The 25527-nt window shown below is 36.8% G+C and overlaps 1 protein-coding gene across 1 annotated transcript in view; it reads right to left on the reverse strand.

Moving 5' to 3' along the window:
- LOC117305023 (nuclear receptor subfamily 1 group D member 1-like) overlaps positions 1 to 25527 on the reverse strand; it is a 47919-nt gene that overhangs the window by 8648 nt on the left and 13744 nt on the right. The window contains exons 3-5 of the mRNA XM_033789713.1: positions 22370 to 22452; positions 13060 to 13201; positions 8129 to 8316 (exon numbers count right to left, since the gene is read on the reverse strand). Of these exons, the coding sequence (XP_033645604.1) occupies positions 8129 to 8316; positions 13060 to 13201; positions 22370 to 22452 (413 nt within the window). The remainder of the gene's footprint in view (positions 1 to 8128; positions 8317 to 13059; positions 13202 to 22369; positions 22453 to 25527) is intronic.

Consider the following 25527-nt stretch of genomic DNA (forward strand, 5'->3'; position numbering starts at 1 on the left):
ACTGGGACTCGAACCCACACTCTGCTGATCAGAATGACCAGAGCTTGAGTCCAGTGTGCTAAACCACTCAGCCACAACACACAATGACAAGACTGGGACTCGAACCCACACTCTGCTGATCAGAATGACCAGAGCTTGAGTCCAGTGTGCTAAACCACTCAGCCACAACACACAATGACAAGACTGGGACTCGAACCCACACTCTGCTGATCAGAAACACCAGAGCTTGAGTCCAGTGTGCTAAACCACTCAGCCACAACACACAATGACAAGACTGGGACTCGAACCCACACTCTGCTGAACAGAAACACCAGAGCTTGAGTCCGGTGTGCTAAACCACTCAGCCACAACACACAATGACAAGACTGGGACTCAAACCCACACTCTGCTGATCAGAAACACCAGAGCTTGAGTCCAGTGTGCTAAACCACTCAGCCACAACACACAATGACAAGACTGGGACTCGAACCCACACTTTGCTGATCAGAAACACCAGAGCTTGAGTCCAGTGTGCTAAACCACTCAGCCACAACACACAATGACAAGACTGGGACTCGAACCCACACTGTGCTGATCAGAAACACCAGAGCTTGAGTCCAGTGTGCTAAACCACTCAGCCACAACACACAATGACAAGACTGGGACTCAAACCCACACTCTGCTGATCAGAAACACCAGAGCTTGAGTCCAGTGTGCTAAACTGCTCAGCCACAACACACAATGACAAGACTGGGACTTGAACCCACACTCTGCTGAACAGAACCACTCAGCCACAACACAATATATCATGACTGGGACTCAAACCTACACTCTGCTGGTCAGAAACACCAGAGCTTGAGTCCAGTGTGCTAAACCGCTCAGCCACAACACACAATGACAAGACTGGGACTTGAACCCACACTCTGCTGAACAGAACCACTCAGCCACAACACACCATATCATGACTGGGACTCAAACCTACACTCTGCTGATCAGAAACACCAGAGCTTGAGTCCATTACTCTTATATGAGTCACTGCCCTGGCAAAACCTCGCCTCCTGTGAAACACCACATACATGTACATGTACTGTACATGTACGCCTGATTATTTTGCAATAATAAGGAGTGATTTAGCTAAATTCATCACCACGGCAACCAAGTTATTAGTTCGTGTGCAGGTCCCCGTGAAATTGGAAGTACATCGAACTCCGGAGAGGAGAACAAAGAGTTTGCTGGAAAGCTTCCGGTCTGGGCGTCATCGTGATTATTGGCCGACTGTTCAATTTCAAAACAAACGCATCATCCCTGGAGAATCTGTGTCCCAGCTGTGTGGCACATTGATGAACTCTTAAAGGCACTGGGCACTATTGGTAATTACTCAATATAATTGTGAGCATAAAAACTTACTTGATAACGTAAAATAACCTAGTTTTTGAGAAAGAGGTCATTTCTCACTCAAATTAAAAAACAACTTTTATTATGCATCTGAAATCACACAAATTTGTGCAACAAGAGTATTTTTTCCTTTCATTATTGTCTTGCATTTTCAATTTGTTATTTTGTGCGTATCGTCCTAACTTAATACAGGACTAGTCCTAAGAGATACTAAAAACGTAAGGCTAGTCCTAAGTTAGCATTTATAAGTAACTCATCCTAACTCGAGATAAGACTCTCTAAACTCTCTGAGAAAACCACCCAGTTCCTTTAAGTTCTGGCAAAATTATGTTGTGGAGAGTCTGTTGAACTATACCTGCAAGTTACATTGTAGGCTACTATCTGACTATTGGTAATTACTCAAACTAGTTATTAGCATAAAACCTTACTGGGTAACGAGTAATGGGGAGAGGTTGAGATTATAAAACATTGTGAGAAACAGCTCCCTTTAAAGTGGCGTAGTTTTCGGGAAAGAAGTAATTTTCCACTGGTTTGATTTCGAGAACTCAGATTTCAGAATTTGAGGTCTCAAAATCAAGCATCTGAAAGCACACAACTTTGTGTGACCATGGTGCGACAAGGCTGGGTTTTTTTTCTTTAAATAATATCTCGCAACTTCAAAGACCGATTGAGCTCAAATTTTCACAGGTTTGTTATTTTTTGCATTAATGTTGAGATACACCAACTGTGGAGACTAGTCTTTGACAATTACTATAGTGTCCACTGCCTGTAAGTAGCAATAATATTAGGCCTGTTCTTATATCTTTAGATCTTCTTACACAGGCTCACTTCCAGATATAAGGTCTTCGGACGTCCAGTTTAAATTTATTCAAAGCTTCTACCTAAATGCCAAATCAATCTTTACATCCCCTTTATTTTGTCCTCCCCTAAAAGCGTGAATATGTTATCTTAGAAGAAATACTGATTGATCAAAGATATCTCGAGAAATTCTTCAAGTCTCATGTTGCATTATTGAGATTTTGTAAGTCCGGCAAAAATCGGTTAGATTTATTGGTTAGATATTGGAGTAACTTCACCCTTAGCATTGTTTTAGGTTTTTAAATAGAATTATATTACAAATGAAACAAGCTGGCTGTTTAAAGACACTGGACACTATTGGTAATTGTCAAAGACTAGTCTTCTCACTTGGTGTATCTCAACATATGCATAAAATAACAAACCTGTGAAAATTTGAGCTCAATTGGTCGTCGAAGTTGCGAGATAATAATGAAAGAAAAAACACCCTTGTCACACGAAGTTGTGTGCGATTCGTCACCAAGTAAGGTTTTATGCTAATAATTATTTCGAGAGATTACCAATAGTGTCCACTGCCTTTAAATCGGGTGAGGTTTAGTTTTCAAAAGTGGTCTTTGAAAATCAGCTATGTTTGAAGGGTAAGGGTAAATGCCAATTGTACAACTAAAGGTTGTAATTTATATTTTCTATGTAATTTTAAACTTTTGATGACATGGTTTCTCTTGTACTTATTATGTGCCTATGTAGGTTGTTTTCGTCAGGATTGCCTTAGATTGGCTTGTTCTCTGTAGTTTTACTTCAAGTGTTTTCTCTCTGTTTTGTCTTTAAAAATGTGTCAGCTTGACAAAAATTATGATAATTATAAAAAATGAAAAAAAAAAATTAAAAAAAAAGACCCTCCTTCCTTTTTTCAAAAAGGCAGGACGCTTAACAAGTTCTTTTTTTTATTTGGCCTTATGTACCCTCACAGAGTGGTGTACTCTCAATGGTTTCATATCCTAACAACAATAACGTTGCAGGCTCTACTAATATTTTTTTTTTACTAATAGACTGCAAGTAACAGACGGTAAGTAGTGCTGGTAAGTAGTTTCCACATCAGTAGCAGCTGCCATACAACACTCCAGTGAAGTCAACCATGAGTCAACCATCCATCAGCGACCATCAGCTTAACTGTCACACTTTGGTGAACAATGAGTTAGATGAATCATGAACAATCAAGGTACTCCAGATCTTGTAGTACATTCAGGCTCAAACACGACCAAATTTCATGGCTTTTCTTCCTAATTCAGCGCTTCAATCACCATTCTCCGCTTACTGTGCAAGCGCCAAATTTCTGCGCTAGCCTTGTTATCGTAGAATGCCTAACAACGTAGAGTACGCACCAGCACAAGCCAAAATTCTCCGTAATTGAAGAAAAATATGCTTGACATAAGCACAGAATTCATTGCTTCTGTATCATACATGTATGTATATAGCGATCTACTGCATAATATTATGATATTTATCAACATTTTTAAAATGCAAACAATAATTAACGGCCTGACGATTCGACCCTAGCGGAATCCTTAAAAAGACTCAGGCCAACATCAGGCCATTAAACAGGTACTTGAGCGAATTGTTTTAACAGGAAGGCTTTTTAAACTTGTTTATAGTGTGTTTGTTTACCGTTTAAAATATTGATATTTGTACACTTCTTAATGTTTTGTAATTTGCGATCAAAATATGGGGAACCAACCTCAAGGTTTTGAAAAACTAGAAACACTTTTGCCGTTGTCGGCGTTGCGTCCAAATGACGATACTTTGACGTCATGTGTGGGAGTTTGCTTTGTTATACCTCCATGCTGCAACAAAGCAGCAACACAAATTGGAGCTCCCCCATAATATGATGTAACATGAGTGATGACGTGTCAGAGCTTTTTGTTAATCTTTCTGAAAAGCACTGGTTAGGGGCACTCAAAATGCTTATTTTTACCCAACTAAATCTATTTATATACTCATGTGAACTCAATTTCATTATTGATTGACGTATCAACTTCAAAATTTTCACTCATGTTTACAAAATCCTCCACACCCAATCTCCATCATATCTGGTTGAACTTGTTCATTCCCAAAACTCCAATACTGCTGATGAATACAGGCAACGACTCCGCTCATCAGCTGATCAGACCCGGCTTTCCGTTCCTAGAACTAGACGGAAAGCTGGGGATAGCTCATTCTCCATAGCTGCCCCTCGCCTATGGAATGAGCTCCCCGCGGGTCTGAGAGAGGCGATCTCGTTGCCTGTATTCAAAAGCCTCCTCAAGACATTTATTTTTCCCCACCCATCCTAGTTTGTTTGTTTTTCTTTTGTTTTGTTGTCATAGTCTCATGTAAAGCGCTTTGTTCTCCGTAGAGCGCTATAAATGCTTCGTATTATTATTATTATTATTATTATTATTATTATTGAAAAACATTATGCATTCAGCAAAGATCGCGACTTGATGTTTTCGTTCAAGTAGGTCTTGAACCATTTTTCTTGCATAATTGGTTGGTACGCAGTTTGAACAGCTAATGAAATTTTCCCACGAATAAAATTTGTTAAATTATTTTGATTGGTACCCAGTCTGCAACAGCGAATTCTATTTCTCCATGAATACAATATGAATTCTATTTTAGCATTTTTAAACATATGATTTTATGGCCCACTTAGATTTTACAAGGATTTTATTAGGATTTATCTAAATTTACTTTAGTGCTTCCACGTAACAAGTGTAAAATATATATGATTGGAGACAGGTTGTTTTTATTACGAGTTCAGTGCCCGACGTGTTTTCTCTCTCAACTTGCACGAGAGTCAAGACAAATCCATAGGGACAGTCGATTCTAAGTACATCCTCATTGTTTCTTTCATTTTGCAATAAATCTTGGCCAGGTATAAGATTCCCAGGGAGACTTTAAAAGATCTTTAAAAATGAAAAAAAAAACAGCAAAAAAACAAGTGCAACGTACTCGAAGCAGTTAAATTTTACCTCGAGAAAGGTTCCCAGTGTATTAACTTGAAACATATTTATACTGTGTAGGTTGAGCAACATCGATTTTGTATTATCCACAATCTACAAGGTACATGTACTTGTACACGAATACACTAAGCAAGCACTCAATTTCTACATTTTTTCTTATTGTAAAACAGTATGTGTATACTATTAAAGACACTGGACACTATTGGTAATCGTCAAAGACTGGCCTTCACAGTTGGTATACAGTATCTCAACATAATTATGCATAAAATAACAAACCTGTGAAAATTTGAGCTCAATTGGTCAACAAAGTTGCGAGATAATAATGAAAGAAAAAACCCTTGTCAAACGAAGTTGTGTGCTTTCAGATGCTTGATTTCGAGACCTCAAATTCTAAATCTGAGGTCACAAGTAAAATTTGTGGAAAGTTACTTCTTTCTCGAAAACTACATTACTTCACAGGGAGCCGTTTCTCACAATGTTTTATACTATCAACCTCTACCCATTACTCGTTATTAAGTAAGGTTTTATGCTAATAATTATTTTGAGTAATTACCAATAGTGTACACTGCCTTTAATCAGTTATTAATTAAAACTTCTGCGAGTATAAAACATTTTGAGAATCGCTCGGTGACTACATATATTACTCTGTCCTCAAAAACTTAAAGACTTATGAAGCTGAAACTTTTACGGGTAATTTATATTTCGTCTTCATTTACGTCATGGTCCAAAACAAAAGGTATTAAACCCCTTTAAAGGCAGTGGACACTATTGGTAATTACTCAAAATAATTATTGGAATAAAACCTTACTTGGTAACGAGTAATGGGGAGAGGTTGATGGTATAAAACATTGTGAGAAACAGCTCCCTCTGAAGTGACCTAGTTTTAGAGAAAGAAGTAACTTTCCATGAATTTGATTTCGAGACCTCAAGTTTAGAACTTGAGGTCTCGAAATCAAGCATCTGAAAGCACACAACTTCGTGTGACAAGGGTGTTTTTTTCTTTCATAGTTATCTCGCAACTCCGACGACCGATTGAGCTTAATTTTTCACAGGTTTGTTATTTTATGCATATGTTGAGATACACCATGTTAGAAGACTGGTCTTTGACAATACCAATAGTGTCCACTGCCTTTAAAGGAACTGTTGGTAATTACTTGAAATAATTGTAAACATAAAAACTGACTTGGTAACTTGCAAAGGAGAGCTGTTGATGGTATAAAACATTGTGAGAAATGGTTCCCTCTGAAGTAACATACTGTACATAAGTTTTTTAATAGGAGGTAAATTCTCATTCAAATAATAAAAGACTTCAGCTGAGGCTTTTGTGTTACTGAAAGCACTCAAAGTAATGCAACAAGTGTGTTTTTTCTTTCACTATTTTGATGCAACTTGGATGACCAATTGAGCCCAAATTTGCACAGGTTTGTTATTTTATGCATTACACATTGTGTTGGGACACACCAAGTAAGAAGACTGGTCTTTCAAAACTACCAAAGGTGTCCATCAGTGTCTTTAAAGTATGACATGTAATACAAGGACAGTGAAATAGACCTTTAGGCCTATCATGGTGCAGCCATCTTGAATTTTTCCCACTAATATCAATGTTACCAAACCGAGGCTGAAAGAACAAAATAGCCTGGTTCCTTTTTGCCAAGTGATTTTCAGCATTCATTATTGTTATACGATACGAGGAACATGATCAACATGGAGGCAGCATGATTTATAAAGGTCTATAGCTAGAGGTTCAGATTTCGACACGAGAGACAGAAATTTAATTTTGATTGATCAAATTGTGCGATCGTAGTGCAACGGCCCCAGCGCCACAGACAGACGACGCTAACTAAACCCTAACGTATAACGACTGCGTGAGCGTGTGTACATGGTGCATTAGTACGTACTTAAAACTGTATGATGGGTTTTCCCAATGGGACTTAATAACAACCTCTTTACGAGTGACATTAAAGAATGTAAACATCTAGCCGGCGACAGGCTTTCATTTGCTAGCTTTAAAACATGACAATCAGTTTCAAGTTGCATTGCCCAGGGTTTCTGTCTCTTTATCACCCCCCCAAAAAAAAAAAAAAAAAAAAAAAAAAAAAATCCCCCCTAATGATAATAAATTGTTGTTCATTTTTCTTTCTTTTTTTAGATCAAATTCACAACTCCGTTGGCCATATAGCAGCCCAGATTGCAAAGTAGGGCATTTAAAACCGAAGATAAATTAAGATTTATGCTCGCAAGCTTTTCGGGCTTGCATGCTCTCGCACTTTACGCTCAGAGTTTACTTTTTTCCTCAAAAGCCTATCACATTCCTGATTGCCTGACTTCTGAGGACACAACACTGCTTTTCCTTTCTCTTAAAAATGTTTTACTGACCAAGGGTTGATTCCACAAAGAGTTAAGACAAGTTTTCTCTCGAGTTAAGACACATTACTCATCGTTACTTAAATTTGTCATACACAATATCATCCTCCACCCTCGCAGGTACCCACTTATACCCCTGGATGAAGAGATCTAGTAAAGTGTCTTGCTCAAGGACACAGTGTCATGCCCAGATTCAAACCAACATTCAAATGACTTAACCACCAGAACTTGAAAACGATGCTCTTAACCACTCGGCCATGACACTCTACAATTGATCGTACAAACATTTAGAAAAAAAACCTGAAAACTGGACGACATCTTCCTCTTGATTTTGGTTTTTACCCATATACACACCGATGTGTGGTAGCACTGTATACTCAGTACTTACCCGAGTTCTGTGAAAAAAATCACAGGCATATTACTCGGATGGGATTCAAACCCACGACCTTTTCAATTCTAGAGCAGTGTCTTACCAACTAGACTACCGAGACTGCCCGATGGCAATTTCATCTTGGTCCGGAGATTACGCACCCTGAAGAATAAAGATACTTAAAAAGTTTTTGGAATATTTAATACAAAAAAGAAAAAATACTTACATAATCTTTCGCTGTCTCTGAATGAGCTTTAACAACGAATTCAATAAGTTGTTTTATTTCTGGGTCGACTTCTATGATCTGTGCTGATTGGCCAATATCCCTGTCATCAATTGATTCGATTGTGAAGGGCTGGATGTCCGCAAACTGAGTCTCCTTCTGTTTATTTGGAATCCTTCCGATCCTCACAGCTGTTTGAAAACAAAAGCAACAAATCATACATATTAGGTAGGGAAGATGGATTTAAGTTTTTGATGGGCCATCCTGATGAAGTTATAACTACATGTAATTGCGTTGCCAAATATGTCTTTTTATTTACCGTTTTAAAAGTAAAACCAGGAGTGTCACCTGGCGCATTACAAGTTTCCTTTATTATTATTATTAAGTTTCCTTTATTATTATTATTATTATTATTATTAAAAGGGACCCAACTGTGTGATAAGGCTTTATCAATGTATGTTTTTGTTCTAATTTGAAAGTTCCCCATAATTTTTTCCACATAAATACAGTCTTGGTACTGTATTGTATACAGTCATGGTTATAGCTCAAAGTTTCTGAAAATTTAATCCAAGCCAACCATTAATTTTTCCCATGGTCATATTATTTAATAGTTTATTTTAAATACCTTTATAAGACCTGTTTATTATTATCAATATTGTTATTAAAATTTGCCAGATCCAAGTCAACCTGTCTCTTTAATAAATACATGTACATACATGTAACATGTAATAAAATCTAAACTGACTATTAATGCATTACAAGTACGTACACATTTTTTCCCAGCATATTTAATTTAAAATATGTACATGCCCCCTCCGCCAGTGAGAACAAAATGTGTACTTGTAGTTAGTGCATTGATTTTCAGTTAATAAATACATATATGTAACATAACATGTAATAAAATCTTAACTGAATATTAATGCATTACAAGTACGTACACATTGTTAAAGGGATGCGTTGCCTTGGATTGGGTGAGGTCTATGACAACGAAAAGCGTTTTAAACCGTTGCCTTGGATTGGGTGAGGTCTATGACAACGAAAAGCGTTTGAAACCGTTATGCGCTGCCTTGGATTGGGTGAGGTCTATGACAACGAAAAGCGTTTTAAACCGTTGCCTTGGATTGGGTGAGGTCTTTGACAACGAAAAGCGTTTGAAACCGTTTCTTGAAACCGTTTCTTATAACATACAATGGTTAGAAAGATGTTTTTAAAGTAAAATATACTGATCCACACAATTGCCTCCAAATTGCATGGTTTTCCTTTTAGTTTACGAACTAACACGGTCAGCCATTTTGTGGAGTAAAAAATTGGACTACACAAAAAAATGTGCCCTGCTACTGTATGTAGTTCACGACGTACATTATAAGAAAAACCACACAATTCGAGGCATATTTGAGTGGATCAATGTATTTTACTTTAAAACATAGATTTTCTAACCATTGCATTCATAATAAATGATTTCAAACGCTTTTTATAGATCAACTTGCCCTATCTAAGGCATGGTGTCCCTTTACAGCGAACTTTGACATGGCAACAGGCATGGTGTAGCGCAGAACAATCCATTTACAAAGTTTGCAAAACAATATAATCACAGTTCAAAAGGCCAACGCTATTGTATGTCAATAATATTGAACTGATGGACTATGCACTTTTGATTCAGGTTCATTACAAATTATCATTTTTTTTGTCCATAAAGATAAAATGTCAGCAACAAATTGTACTGTCGGCATACAGCAGCTTACGTGTACATACAATCAAAATTGTGGGTGGGTGGGAGAGACAAAAACAAATGAAGTGTTACATCATGCCTGAAGCTTTTCTCAGATTTGGATTTGGGTGGTGAAAATATCCTCTTTCTCTAACCTGTCTAAAACTAAGAGTAACTATAAATGTAAATTGTAAACTTGCGGGTACGGCCATTAGTAAAATCTCTTCTTTTGAAAGAGTGGTGGCTCTGAAAAGAGCCGCTTCGGTCTCGACGTTTCCAACAGTATACTCTGCTTGTCTTCAGTACTTCAAAACAAGAGATTTTACTCATGGCCGTACCCGCAAGTTTACTGTTTATATTAAGTTACTCTTATTCACCACACCATGCAAAGCTTCAAACACCATTTACTGTATATAACTGCACATGTATTCTGACGTTACTTCAAAGGAAGTCGTTTCTAACAATGTTTTATGACATCACCAGCTCTCCATTCTTCATTCCACTCTCCACTATTAATTAATGATATGGTTATTAATTTGTTAGGTAATTACAAAAAGTACATCATGCCTTGAAAATCATAAAACAAGAGCATATTGACTCATGTTACATGTTCGCGTAATGTGATCATGCGTTACACGCCTGCTTTATTGCTCATCACGCATGTCACTCAAAACCGAAATGAAAATATTGGTAAATATAAAACCAAAGTGCGATGTACTCTATGCACAGATGTAATGAAATTGTCTTTGCGAGTCACTACCATCACAAATGCGAAAACAAAACACAAAGGACAATTATAGGCCCCAGTTTTCTAATAAAACCAAATTAACTTTTTAAATTCTATTCATGAAAATAAAAGAATTCAAAGTAATTTAAATTTCGGATGTAAATTGGAGGACAAGGACAATAAATTTTAAAATGCAAAATCCATGGTAAACGCGCAATATGGCCGCCCAGTTTTTCTGCTAACCTGTGAAATACCCTTGCACTTTGTTCTGCTACAGTAAGCACGATAATTTGCTTAACGTTCAGCAGCGCTAAGAACTTGGGCCCTGGAAGCATGGATGCCTCAGTGAAGTATCAGCCGTCGATTTCACAAAACTCTTCCTATCTTAAGACTAATCTTAGGACTTAGGACGAGTCCCAACCCTGCACTGTAGCATGCAAACCTAAAGATTAATCCTAAGTTAGGACGAGTTACTCTTCCTAACTTGAGATAAGATGAGCCATAACTCTTTGTGAAATCAACGGCAGGCCTGCTTGACAATATGTGTAGTAAAGAAATATAATAATTTTTATAATTTATTGGCTGACATTTCTTGTAAAACCATGTTGCAATAATTATTGCTCCATGGTAAAACAAAGCTCAATGCATTTCACACCTATCCTCTGATGAGGGTGGCGAATTGCTCAGTCATCGGAGTCAGGTGTCTTATGAGATGCAGTGAGGCGTGACCTTGGAATCACACGCTTCAATTACTCTAAACCCACACCTGGGAAAAACATCACGGGGAAAGGATTCTGGCCTTAAAGACACAAATATTGTAACATGGTGTATCTCAACAAAATAAATAAAATAGCAAACCTGTGAAAATTTGGACTCAAGTAGCCGAGGTTGCGAGATAATAATGGAAGAAAAAACACCCTTGTGTGCTTTCAAATGCCCTGAATTCGAGACCTCAGCTAAGGTCTTGAATTCAATTCAAATATTTCAGTAAGAAATTACTTCTTTCGCAAAAACTACGCTAGGGAGCCGTTTCTCACAATGTTTTATACTATCAACAGCTCTCCATTGCTCTTTACCAAGTAAGTTTTATGGCAACAATTATTTTAAGTAATTACCAATAGTGTCCACTGCCTTTAACAACAAATTACAGAGTGCTGAAGATATTGTAAGAAAATGGTGCTCTACATGTATTTATTGTTGAAAATGAAACACTAGCAGTGAAAGGAGAGCCAGAACGGCAGTGCAGAGAAAAAAATATTTTTGATTAACCCACAAGATAAATTTCAATGTTATATGTTTTATGAATGATACGCCACCAGCAATTATTCGCAAACACTTTACGCATTCGTCACTTTACATTACATACGATTTCCTATAAAGTGCAAACCAGGTTTTACATAACATAACATGTTAGTTTCAGATTGCACAAAGTAAACCTTGTTTACTTTTGGTAATTTGTCACTAAAATAATGAAAGACTTCTAGCTAGAAGTCTTTTATTCCTATCTGAAAGCACACAAATTGGTCCAACAAGGGTGTTTTCTCTTTCATCATTTTCTTGCCACTTCAATGACCGATTGAGCCCAAATTTTCACAGGCTCGTTATTTTATGCATGTTGAGATACACCAAGTGAGAAGACTGGTCTTTGACAATTACCAAAGGTGTACCTTCCCTTATGTACTTTTTCCTAACACAGAACACAATGTCCACAGATTTACATTAAACTAAATACAGTTTGAAGATTATGATAGTAGAAAGCTTCCCTTGAAATTTTAATTACTGAGGTGCTGTAGTTTTTGAGAAATGAGTAAAACAAATAATTTTCATCACAGTTTAAACAGGCAAAAATATATTAACCAGTTATGCTTTGGTTTTGGTATAATATCATAACTGGTTAAGGGGGTTTTACATGCTTAAATAATTTTCGTCTCAGTTTTAACATGTAAGAATATATTAACCAGTTATGCTTTGGTTTTGGTATAATATCATAACTGGTTAAGGGGATTTTACATGCTTAAATAATTTTCGTCTTCCTGAGACGAAAATTATTTTGTGCCTTGTTTTACTCATTTCTCAAAAACTACACAATCTCAGTTAGTAATATTTGAAGGGAAGTTTTCCACTATCATTATCTTCAAACCCTGTAAGTATAATGTAAATCTGTGGACATTTTGAAAAAGTACCCGAATCCTTTAAAGTAATAGGCACTGATAATGAGGAAAATGTAAATTTGTATTGGAACTTTGCAAAGGACTGACGGACACCACAGCCAAAGCGAAGGGCTTTACGTCAATACGGGACTTTCGGGACACTTGGTGGCAGCAGACTTACAAGGTAAAATCCATTGTTCTTGGTAATGTGCGCATGCTCAGAACTAACTAAACAATGGACATTAACCTGGTTAGTCTGCTGCCACCTAGCATTTAAAAGTCTCCAATTGCTGTGGTGCCTTGAGGCTCTTTTTTGTTTTGAAGGCCTGGGGTTTAGTGGGTATCTCACCATCTTTGGACATTCCGAGTTCGATGCATTTCCGATATCTACAAGCAGGGCAACGATTTCGCTGCTGACGACAGACTTCACATTTTCCGCCCCGTACGCAGATGTATTCCTTCTGACGTCTTAAACAGCGCCTAAAGAAACCCTACAAATAAAAACAAGAAGGGAAGAGTTCTTTAGTACTTCATTCATTATACACCTTTGTACACATTGCAAATGAGCAACTTCACTTAACCGTGGTCCAGTGATACGTAAGACTGCATGACTTGCAATCACAAGAATGTGGGTTCAAATCCTACCAAGCTACTAGCTAACCGCTGATTTCACAATGACTAGGATAAGATTTGTCGTCTAGTAACTGAATCACAATTTTTTTGAACTGTGATTGACATTGCTTTGTTCAATTCCTCGCACGCACAAAGGCAAAAAACTGTATTGCATGCAACATTAAGGAGCACTTACAGTAGTACAACACATGCGTTTCTATTAGGATCTTGGTTGCCTAAGAAAAGGAAATTGACATATGTGAATGTTTTTGCTTCATGGAGATTGCCTGGAAGTGGTTGCCTCTAATTCAATTTCCCGACGTGGAATCAGGGGTCTCGTTCAGTTCCAAGGTCAGACGTGTACGATACATTATGTATTTGATGGTTTCTGATAGCAATATTTAAAGCCATTGGACCCTTTCGGTAAACAGTATTGTCCAAAGGCCCACACTTCGTGTATCACAACTTATATATAAAATAACAAACCTGTGAAAATGTAGGCTCAACCGGTCATCAGAGTCGGGAGAAAATAACGGGAAAATCCACCCTCGTTTCCACATGTTTCGCCGTGTCATGACATAATATATGTGTTTTAAATAATCCGTAATTCTCAATATCGAGAATTGATATTGTTTTAATGTTTTCTCAAAAAGTAAAGCATTTCATGGAATAATATTTCAAGGGAAGTTTCACCATTACCTTCTGTAAACCCTGTAAGTTATTTGTAAATCTGTGAACTTTGAAATTTTGTTCTGTTCAGAAAGTGTCCATTGGCTTTAAGTAGTCGGGACTTCCACAAGTCGCACTAACCACCTAGGCTTACAGTCCCCGGTGGTTTAGTTCAGTAGACGAAACCTTGAAGTTTGGCCTAGTTTCCCATCACCCTTTGACTCTCCACCAGGGGGTTATAACCCTTTAACTGGAACCCTGTATCCCTACCACAGAGATTTAGTAGGGACGACCAAAAAGACCATTCTGAGACGCCCTTTGGGTGTATAGTTACCGTGGAACTGCCTAAAAGCAGAAGATAAAAGAGGAGACCTGCACAAAATTATCCAAAGATAGCCACCCCCCCAAAAAGGCTTAAAACTTTGACTTAAGTTTCTCCAGGAAGGGTGACTGCCTTGTGAGATACAAAAATCTAGAGCAGTTACATTATGTTTATGTACACCATAAATGGAACCTATAACCTGAGAAACACTTTGAATTTAAACTTTCACAGGTTAGATAATTACACAAAAATGTACAATGTACATAGAACTAAACAAAACAATGTTTAAAAAAAAACAGTATAATAATAATAATAATGAAAATAACCGTATTTATAACGCGCCTTTTGCCAAAGGATACAAAGCGCCAGGTATTATTATACTGCAAGGAGTGGGGCGAATTTTTGAGATATAAGACCTAATCCTCAAGCAGCATGTAATGGTTTTACAAGGTGCTGTGGCGCAATGTGCTGCTAATCCAGCCAGGAACACCGGGGCGAACCCCTTCTCTTTTCGATAAGTGCACTGGGTTCTTTTACATGCGTTTACACAACACATGGGACCAATGGCTTTACGTCCCATCCGAAGGACGAAGCAATGGTTATATTATGTGTCTTGCTTAAGGACACAAGTTTACTAAATCTTTTTCCTTTCAAAATAAATCTTTTACACTGTGTAATAATGAGCAACGGTTACTCAGGGTTTCCTGAGGGGGAAAATATCCAGAGGCTTATCCTCTGGGATTCAAACCCTGGCCACAGCGTTGCAGTGTTTAAGGAGAAGACGCCTCTTAAAGATCAATCACGCATCTTCTAATTGGTTTTGACAACTTAAAGGGTGGCTGCAGTGTTTTTTTTTAAATAATTTAAACATGACTTTTTAAAACTGAAACATTTTTTTAATTTTTTTATTAAATGCGCAAGTATTTAAAAAATGGTTTTCAAGAGATTAGGGGAACCCACCCCGCCCCTAAAAGGGAGCCTTCATTTGCATAAACTTGACGCCATGTCGGTAACCCGAGCCGTCGGGTCCCCTGGCTGTGTGCATATAGAGGCGTGTGCACTGTGTGGCCTGGTACCTAGGCGGGTGTAGTTAGGGACCAGACTCTTTTTGCCGGCGATATGTTTGAATTCCCAACGTGACGTCGATGGTAGGGGGGCGGTAACAATCCACAAAAGGGGGGGCATGACTTATTCGCTAATTACGCAAGTGAGATATGTCGAGAAAAAACAAAATACATTTTATTGATGTTCAATACATCAGAAACAAATGACAGCAAAATTAACTGTTTTATTTGAATTCACTGCAGCATCCCTTTAACAAAACAAATGTCCCTCTAGTATACAATGGGTTCGAATCCCGGTCGTGACACTTGTGTCCCTGAGCAAGACACTTCTCTATAGTTGCTCCACCTAGGGGTAAATGGGTACTTGTGAGGGCATAGATGCTTCTTGTGATTGATTTAGTCGAGTCACATTTGTTGCATTTTTTTTTCTCCCATTATTCTCTCGCAAATTTGCTCAAATTTTCACAGGTTTGTTACATTGTATGCAATGCATGTTGTTGAGACTATTGCAGTAAGTGATAAGACTGGTCTTTGACAATTACCAATACTGTTCAGTGCCTTTAAATTACACGTCACCGTACAAAATAGGATTAACATTGTGCACACCTTTAAACTATCTACGTATGCATAAACATGATTTGTAATAATACGTCCAATACCAGATGGTTGTGTTCAGGAATGCAAATAATTCACAAACATTTAATTTTCTTTGGCTTAAAATACATAGCGCCGCTTCACGCATCATCAAACTCATAATCTTCTGTGTTGATCAGTATTCCACCTGCTTACTTGTCCCATAGAGCAAGTACTCTATGCTTGTACAGTTGTATGAAACTCATCTTTAAAAGGAAAGTATACCTTTGATTTTTGTAACCACTCAATCATTTTAACCCTTTATAAATATATCTGTAAGTATCTGTAAAATAAGTGTGAACATTTTATTTCAAAAGTTGGTCGCTTTTTTGAGAGATCGTCAACAAATTTGAAGCACTTTCTACGCCCAGGCAGGAAGAATCCATAATTGGAAAACTCAATTAACGTTACTAAAATGTAGGAAAAAAATGGGATCAAAACTGCTATCTTTTTTGTTTAACCACATTACTTCAAAGTGAAATGATTCTCAAATCGCTTTACATTGAAAGCCGCTTACTGACAGTGACGCTTCTCAAATTGAAATTTCAGGGATAAAAACTGCTATCTTTTTGCTAACCACATTACTTACACTGTTGGTAATTACTCAAAACAATTATTAGCATAAAACCTCCCTGGTAACGAGTAATGGGGAGAGGTTGGTAGTACAAAACTAATGAGAAACGGCTCCCTCTGAAGTGACGTAGTTTTCAAGAAAGAAGTAATTATCAACAAATTTGATTTTGAGACCTCAGAATTAGATTTTGAGATCAAGAAATCAAGTTTCAACTCTGTGTGACAAGAAGGGTGTTTTTCTATCATTATTATCTCGCAACTTCGGAAACCAATTGAGCTCAAATTTTCACAGGTTTAATATTTAGTGTATGTTGAGATAAATGTACAGCAAGTGGGAAGACTGGTCTTTGACAATTACCAACAGTGTCCAGTGTCTTTAAAAGTGAAATGATTCTAAAAATGTTTTATAGGCCTACTATCAAAAGCTGATGTTCTTCTAACCAAATATGTTTTTATTGCCACTCATTTTGGGGAAAGCTGAGTGATAAAGAAACGTTATTCTTCCCTTTGACTAGTTCGCGCCAAGGAATTGCTCTTCCCCTTATGCACTGATGAGATTATTTTCTCACGAAATTGCTGGAATCAATTTCTATACGAGTATCACTGGCACAAAGAAACCTTGACCTGACAAGATTAAGAGAACAAAGATTCTCCTTGAAGCATCAGGATTTATTTCAATATTTACATTTATGTAAATACGCGACCAAATGAAATGAAAGGTTAGTTTGATTGTATCTCTCAACTTATAGGCCTATAGAACTAAAAGAATTCAACCATTTCTAGTTTGACAAATGTAGAACTCCTTTTAAGCCATAAATGACGTTAGATGCAGACAGTCTGGTTTACAGTTTTTTCAAAAGCATTTAGTCGCAGCCAGACCACTTCAAAGAGATGTTTTTATGGTGCTGTTGTTTGAGGAAATTTGTCCCGTGTTTTATTGCTTTACTCATAAATATACAATGTTTACATGCAACCGTTCATGTAATTATCATCAATAACTTTACTCCAGTGGTTTTTTTTTTTTACAAACATTAATAATGTAAAGCAATGTGATCATCTATGGAACATAAAGTTTAACAGTCTCAAGTTGCAAAACAACAACCTTTGTAGATAATTTTACAGACGATAATGTCGGCCATTTTGAAATTACTTCTTTTTGAAGAATTTTTTAAAGGTATGCTGCATCAATCATTAAACAAATTCTAAAATTGATACAATACAAAAAGGCCTAATACTTCACAGAGGCAAAGAAGGTGAACACCTCAATGCTCTCAGGTCATTGCCTTGGTGCCCTTGAAATGCTCTCATGCACACATGTAATTTTTTATTTAATTTTTTTGTTCTTGAGTCATGTGCTTCGTCAACCGCTGTGATCAAAATGAAACAGCGGAACATACATGGTAAATGCCCTTTTGTATTGTATTGTATTGTATTGTATGTAGGGTTCCTTTTACAATGGAGAAATGCCTTGGTGCCCAGGTGCCCAAAAACAAAGCATATTAGGCCTGAAAAGTTAGTATTAGCTGATGAAAACTGAACTACCAACCAAAACGACCTACATGTAATATGTGTATGGTACATGTATAATAGAAACATAGTTAGTACAGTGTAGCATGATGTGTTGACCCTACATGTACGAGTGAAGTCTTTCTCGAAGGCTAATAGACTATTATTATTAATCTGTTGTTCATTATCAGTGTCTCTGTGAAAAAAAAATGCTCATGATCAGGGCAGTGTACAGTACATGTACTTGCTGATGTACAAAACAAAAATGACAACCAGTGTCTTTAACCAAAAGGACCTACATGTACAAATGTAATGTACAGTTTGGTCTAATTGAAAGAAGAACAAAAATTATGGTACAGGGCTGTATGCTTCGTTTTTGAAAGGGCAAGGGCACCAAGGCATTTTCTTCTTGGTAAAGGGCACCCTATGATGAAATTACAAATTTGTACTGGAGCATTTCAAGGGCACCAAGGCAATGACCAGAGGGCATGGAGGCAATCGCCTTCGTTGCCTCTATGAAGTATCAATTTCTACTGTCAGCATTTCAAGGGCACCAAGGCAATGACCAGGGGACACGGAGGCAATCGCCTTCGTTGCCTCCATGAAGTACATGTACATGTGTATCAGGCCTGATGGTATGACGTTTCGACCCTAGCAGAGTCTTTCTCGAAAGCTACAGTGTAAAGACCATTTCATTTATCCATTATAGAATCTGTTTGGTGTGTCTATGTATAAAAAAATAAAAAAATAATAAAAAGGGCAGTGTGCTTGGCCCTTGTTGTTGTACAAAAATTTACAAGGGTGTCTTCAATGGATCAACGACCACGGTCGCTGAATCGACTGCGATTGTAAAGGCTTTTTATTTCTAATTGAAACTGACAACAAAAATGAATCTGGCCATCCGTGACTAAGTATTTAAAAAACATGGTTGCCCTTAGGGAACTGAATGGCACTGGAAAGCAACGCTGGGGTACATAACTGTCTGCTATCTACATGTATCTCACCACACGCACAACAAGAGATTAGAATATTTCTAATAAATCTGTCGGAGTGCGGCTGGACACTTCCCCTGTAGGCAAGTCAGAATTCTGAGGAAAAAGGTTGAAAGAACAGTAGAGATGTTCCAACTCTGACAACAGAACCAACAAGGCACATATTATAATGTGTGAAAGATTCAAACCAGTTTATGTATAGCGCTTTTCAAACCGAAAGGGCGGAGGGTGTCTCAAAGCGCTGACAACACTGTTGCCTATTTTTGGTTTTACTGCGCCTTGAACACCCAGCAGGGTGGATATTTACTCATTACAAATCTTTATTATTACATACTGTCTGTAACAACAGCAACTTCTTAGTTCCTAGACATCTACATTACGATGAAACTCTGTGTACAACAAATTTTTTGATTTAAAAATGAACACTGACTGCTTTTATCATACTATGACTCCATCAGCGATCCCCGGAGCATTCAATTTCCCCAAGACTTTGCTTCAGGGACCACATCGGGAGTTTTTGTTTTCGCCTAAGATAAATATTACGCTCAGGGATCATACCTCGGAAGTTGTTTCTAAAACCAGACACCTGGGCCCAGGTTTGGTTACCTGCCAAACTAACATGTCACGAGATGTAAAATTTGTTGACTGGTATCCTGCTCATTTCATAGCGCAAAAAAAAGTGTTACACAATAATTTCTGCTTTCAAAGCAGCTCTATAATATGGGGACCTTATACACAATGCACTCACAAGCTACGTGTAACAGGCTAAATACATTGTACAATGACACATGTACAGCAACTCAATGTATGCATACAGTGTACGTCATCGTACAATACTTGCTCACGCTGGCGGAAAAAAATGGTCTACAAAAATCAATCCGAGCCAGTCCATATCCCTGTACATGTAACAAAAGTAGCTATGTTTTTTTTGGGTTTTTTTTGTTTTTCTTTTAGCCTTCGAGAAAGACTCTGCTAGGGTCGAAACGTCAGGCCATTAACTATTTTTTGCATTTATACTCTCGGTCCATTTGGTTGGTAAGTTGTTTGCAACAGCTAATTCTATTTTCTCAAAAGTAGCTATGTAGAACATTATCTGTGCCGAGATGGCAATGGAAATCCCTGAGAAAAATAGACACCTGCGACCAGGAACAAAAAACCCTGACATATATGACAAGCAACGGACCTGACTCAAATTCTTCAAGATTTTAGTCCCAGCCAATTTTCTATACCTTCCGTCCGGGTAGTATAGTTAAAAGCAGGATAATTCTTTTTAGAACTGAGTATTCTCCCGAACATGCCAAATTCCAAAAAATCTAACTCAACGATAATTTAACATTTGTACAGTGTGTACGGGTAAATGTATGCACATGATGTAAATAACCTGAACGTATGTGGACACAGTGTACATTACACACATGGTGTTACCGCAAACCTAAGGCCGAGGTAAACAAAACATACTTGTTTAGCGTCCTCGTCCGCTTCCCTTTTAGAGACCGCCTCCTTTTTTTTTTTTTTTTTTTTTTTTTTTTTTTATGATTTTTTTTTTTTTACAATCTGAACGTCTTGTCTGAATGACTTGTCCAAAATGGTATATTTATGTATTGTGAGTTTGAGCAGTAGAAACAGCAATGGCAATTTGACATTTTAAAAAAAATGGCGGCCATCTTGAAATAAAATATATATAAAAAAAGGCCCTCCTCCTTCCCTTTTTTGAGAAACCCGGATGCTAAACATGTTTTTTTTTTACTTGGCCTACGTTGTGATGCTACAACCTCAGTGTCTGCTTCTTCTTTTGGAACGCCCCCAAATCTAGGTCACTTGCTGGCATGCCTGAAATCCTTCTGAGCCATCTTTACAAGGTTTTATGAGGTATTCCACACGACAATTGTTCTGGGACGAAGTCCCAATCTGCCAAATGTGTTCTTTCCATTTAAAAAATGCAAGCACTGCACATGACATCACAGAAGGAAAACAGTGGGGTCAGAAAGTGACCTGGATATGTGGGCGTTCTTAGAGACCAGTGAGTGCTGCTAAAGAAAACAAATCACGATAAAAGAAATACCTGACGACACAAACAATTTATTCTAACCACATTGGTGAATAATGACTAAGGTTACAAATTAAAACATCAATAAATATTATTAGCACAATGTCAACAGAAGTTGAATAAAGAGAAAGAGAATAATATTTAAAAAAAACGCCCTTTTTGCAAAATTTTTGTTGTGCTTACAGATGCCTAATCAAAGGGCCCTAGGCATGAAGTCTTTTTCATATTTGAGTGGAAAAAATAACCTCTTTCTCTAAAAGGGTTGTACTTCTTGATGCGACCCATACAACTTAAGTTTTTTAAATAGTTTATCCTGGTATTTCTTTTCATTTTCCCTCCTGTATTAGAGCCCGTCAGAACATTTTAGAAAAAGTTATTTGTTTCCTGTAGACTGTAATTTTTGTTTATCAGTCTAGCCTCCTTTCTTCATTTTATTTATTTATTTATTTTCTATTTTTTCTTAAGGCCTCTTTGTTATTACATTGAACTTGTGGTGGAAACAAATCAAATAAATAAATAAATAATAAAAGATAGCTTTTTATAATATTTGCATAAAAATATTAGTATTATTAATTTACAGATAAAGATCAGGGCCCACTTTCATAAAGCTGCTAAGCACCAAAATCTGTCTAGCATGAAATGTTTGCCTCGATAAAAACAGGATTACCAACCATGACAACCAAATTTCCTTGTGATTTTCAGGATAAGCAAACAACAGCTGAATACCAGTAACAAGCAATGATGCTCCAAAAGGAAATTTAGTTATTTATTTCATGCTAAGCGATTATTTTTGGCTTAGCAGCTCTATGAAACTGGGCACTGCTCAAAGGAACATGTTGCCTTGGATCGGACGAGTTGGTCTATACAAAGTGCTTGTAACCGTTTGATATACATGTAAAATGCACATGGTTAGAGAGATGTTTTAAAAGTAGAATACAATGATCTACACAAGTATGCCTCGAAATTGCACGGTTTTCCTTTTACCTCGCCGACTAACACGGTTGGCCATTTATGGGAGTCAAATTTTTTACTCCCATAAATGGCCGACTGTGTTTGTGTAAGTTCGCAAAGTAAAACCACGCCATTTCGAGGCAAATGTGTGTAGATCATTATATTCTACTTTTGAATTATCTATCTAACCATATGCATTTCATAACAAATGGTTTCACACGCTTTTCAAAGACCAACTCGTCCGATCCAAGGCAACATGTTCCTTTAACCTTACACTCGAGCCCTCTTACCTTGCAACCTTCGCACGATATGATACCATAGTGGACTCCAGACGATCGATCTCCGCATATCTTACACGCAATCGTTGGAAAATCTACAGTGGAAACAAAAGGAAGACAAAAATCCTGAGTCAAAAGTATACTCCGATTAAAATCACCGATGTACATCCAAGCCACTACACACATCGGTAAATGGGTATAACACAAAAATTAATAACAACAAGCCAGCTATGGGAGAAGGTGAGGAGGTAGGGGGGTTTAAACCTCTTTCACAAGTGAGCAATTTAGCAAGGGTCCCTTGCTAAACAGTATCATGGTTGTGAAACTTTACAAAATGTACTTTGTGTGAAAGGACATGTCTGTAGATCGTTGTAATGTTCTTAAAGGTCCCACATAACATCTTACCAATTGCTTGAATGTCTAAATTAATCAGTCTTAAATTTGCCTTTTTTTATGTAAAGCAAATACTATGATGTTGTTCAAATAAGAACAATTTATTGTTTAATAAACATGAAATTGTTTTACTAGAGTTTGTATTAAAAAATAATGTTTATATTTAACAATTAATTGTTTTTGTTAGAATTTATATTTAAAAACCTAATTAAAACAAAAAGTTCTTATTTGAGCGACAATATCTTGTAGATCTGTTAGTGTTACATAAAAAAAGTCAAATTTAAGACTTTTAAAGACCCTTTTAAAAAGATACGCTCAAAAAAAATGTCTGACCAAAAATAACAAAATAAAGCAGAGGAAAAACAGATGACACCCACTCACAATTTACATATTTTTTACTTGCTGCAAAATTTGGTTCTTTAAAAGCAGGTTTTTGTTAAATTCATTGCATTTTACATCCATTTTTAAGAACTCAAAATGTCAACTGAACCTAATACTTAAATCTTTTTTAAAGGCCTTATAAATTTTGATTATTTAAGATCTTTGCTTTATCCACAGAAACCCGTGTTTTTATTTAAACAAGCACTCACTCAGGTAGGATTTGTTTTTTTTGTACAAGTTTTATGAATTGTTTTTTAAATACTCACCAGATTTAGAGACTAATAATCAATATATATTTTTCTTTTCTTTTCTTAGACAAGTTATTATTTAAGGTTTAGTTTCGGATTGTTTTTTGGTTTCTTCTGGAGTTCCACATGGCTCTATTATTCAGCCCCCCCCCCCCTCATTTTAATGTATTTGTTATATTAGTTCACAATTATTTTCTGAAAGAAGCATTACAAAAATTCAATTATTTAACGATGATGATAGAAGAAAACATCACTTGAAACATTTCTGTCTGAAATGTCATATTTGATAAGAAATAAATAAAACTAATTTCCCATTTGGAGTTTAGTGTTCAGTGAGCGTTTTTTTTATTTATTTTTTTATTTTTACACCAATTTTTCACCATTTCCTCATGACCCAGATGGCTGATTTATCTCAACCATCTAAACAGGTTTGTCAGTTGACTGTTTTGTTAGCAGAACAACAATTCTTCAATGTTCCCCTTTAATTCAAAGATTCAACAGTAACCATGGTAACAGAGGTGTTATTATTCAACTGCAAAAAAACCTACAAGACGTCACAGACTTGTCCTTTCTTGACTTTACAGCCAGTATGATTAGACTCACGTGCCTCAGGCCTGTCAGCCGATGTATGTAAATTTAGAAACCGACAACCACGGGGACGAGTGCGTATTTCTTCCCGGTTTTATCTGCCAAAATATAACACATGGCTCTCATGTAACTCAATTTATATAAACTCAGTGAAGAGCCCTATAACAAAAAATAAAAAAGGAAAACAAATTGTGTAGGTATCATGTTTTTATAGGAGTTCCAAAAATGTGACTCGCGTGACTGCCAAAAAATGAAAGGTGTTGCATCCCTGTATGCCATTGCCCAGTCGTGAGAACTCAGAGGAACTTTTTAGTTCCAGATCACTTTTTTTTTAAGTACAAGAGAAGCACTATATTATACAATAAAAAGTACAAAATAAAAGGTTTTAATAAAATAGAAAATTTGTTAAATGCAACGTGACTCGCGTGACAGAAGTTTGTGACTCGCGTGACAAGTGAGAAAATATACAATAACTAAACAGGATACTGCATAACAAGAACATTTTATTTCATTCAGAACACTCAGAACTTGAAATTGAATCTTTTCATAAAAGGAAGAAACACCTGAAGCAACATTTAAAGGAAAAATAATCTGAACAGGCTTTGACTTAAACATGGTAATGTTGGGGTGGTTCTGAAAAGAATTGGTGGTTTAACAACACTGTCTGGTCGAAACGTTGAGTTGTTAAACCACCGATTCTTTTCAGAACCACGCAAACCTATAGAGAGAACCCTTACTAGAAATTATTATATTGTTTTGTGATTGGGTAAAGGACTTTTTTCTCACTATGCTTGGCAGAGTGGTTAAGAAACCACAAATTTTGGTGTGAAGTTCTAATGGCATTAGACTGTGTTAGGTTGAGTACATGTAAATTCTGATAAGTAATTTCTTTATTGATGCCCCCCTCCAAATCTAACTTAAGAATACTGTCTTAAAATATCCAGTTTCATCAAATATTTTTGTTTGTTCTTGTTTTAAGTTTATCATTCCTTGTATTATTTAAATAATGCAGGTAAATTATTCAGATGTGAGCACATTGTACAGTGCAGTATGCAGTGTACATGTAGTTCAACATGATCTGCTGACAGTGTGCCAAGTTATAATTGTACACTAATAATTCCTTGTTCTAACAAAACATTGGGCATAGTAGTATGTTCCAGTGGGCTGGGGGTGCTTTGGTAACATTCCATAGACATCATCCCCAGAATACTTTGGTAGCTTTTGCTAACCATGTGCATTAAGTGCATTTGCCGTGACTCGCGTGACAAACTCGAGGGTGTTTTTTTTTTTAGGTAGAAGGCCTAAGTAAAAAAAACTAATTAATTCTTGAAAGACCCTTTGAAAAGACCACTATTATGAGAGAGAAGAAAAAAAATGTTATGGGTCTATAATAGAAAAAATACTATAATCATTGTTTTTGTGACTCGCGTGACAGTAAAACGAGGGTAAAAATTAACTCCCATTTTTCAAAAGTTAATAGTTCAAAAAGGCATATTTAATTTTGGCGGTCCTTACTAATGACTCTTTGTTGTTTATACATAATGATTAAATCTGAACACC

This window comes from Asterias rubens, chromosome 22, assembly GCF_902459465.1.
Source record: "Asterias rubens chromosome 22, eAstRub1.3, whole genome shotgun sequence".
Classification (NCBI taxonomy): Eukaryota; Metazoa; Echinodermata; class Asteroidea; order Forcipulatida; family Asteriidae; genus Asterias; species Asterias rubens.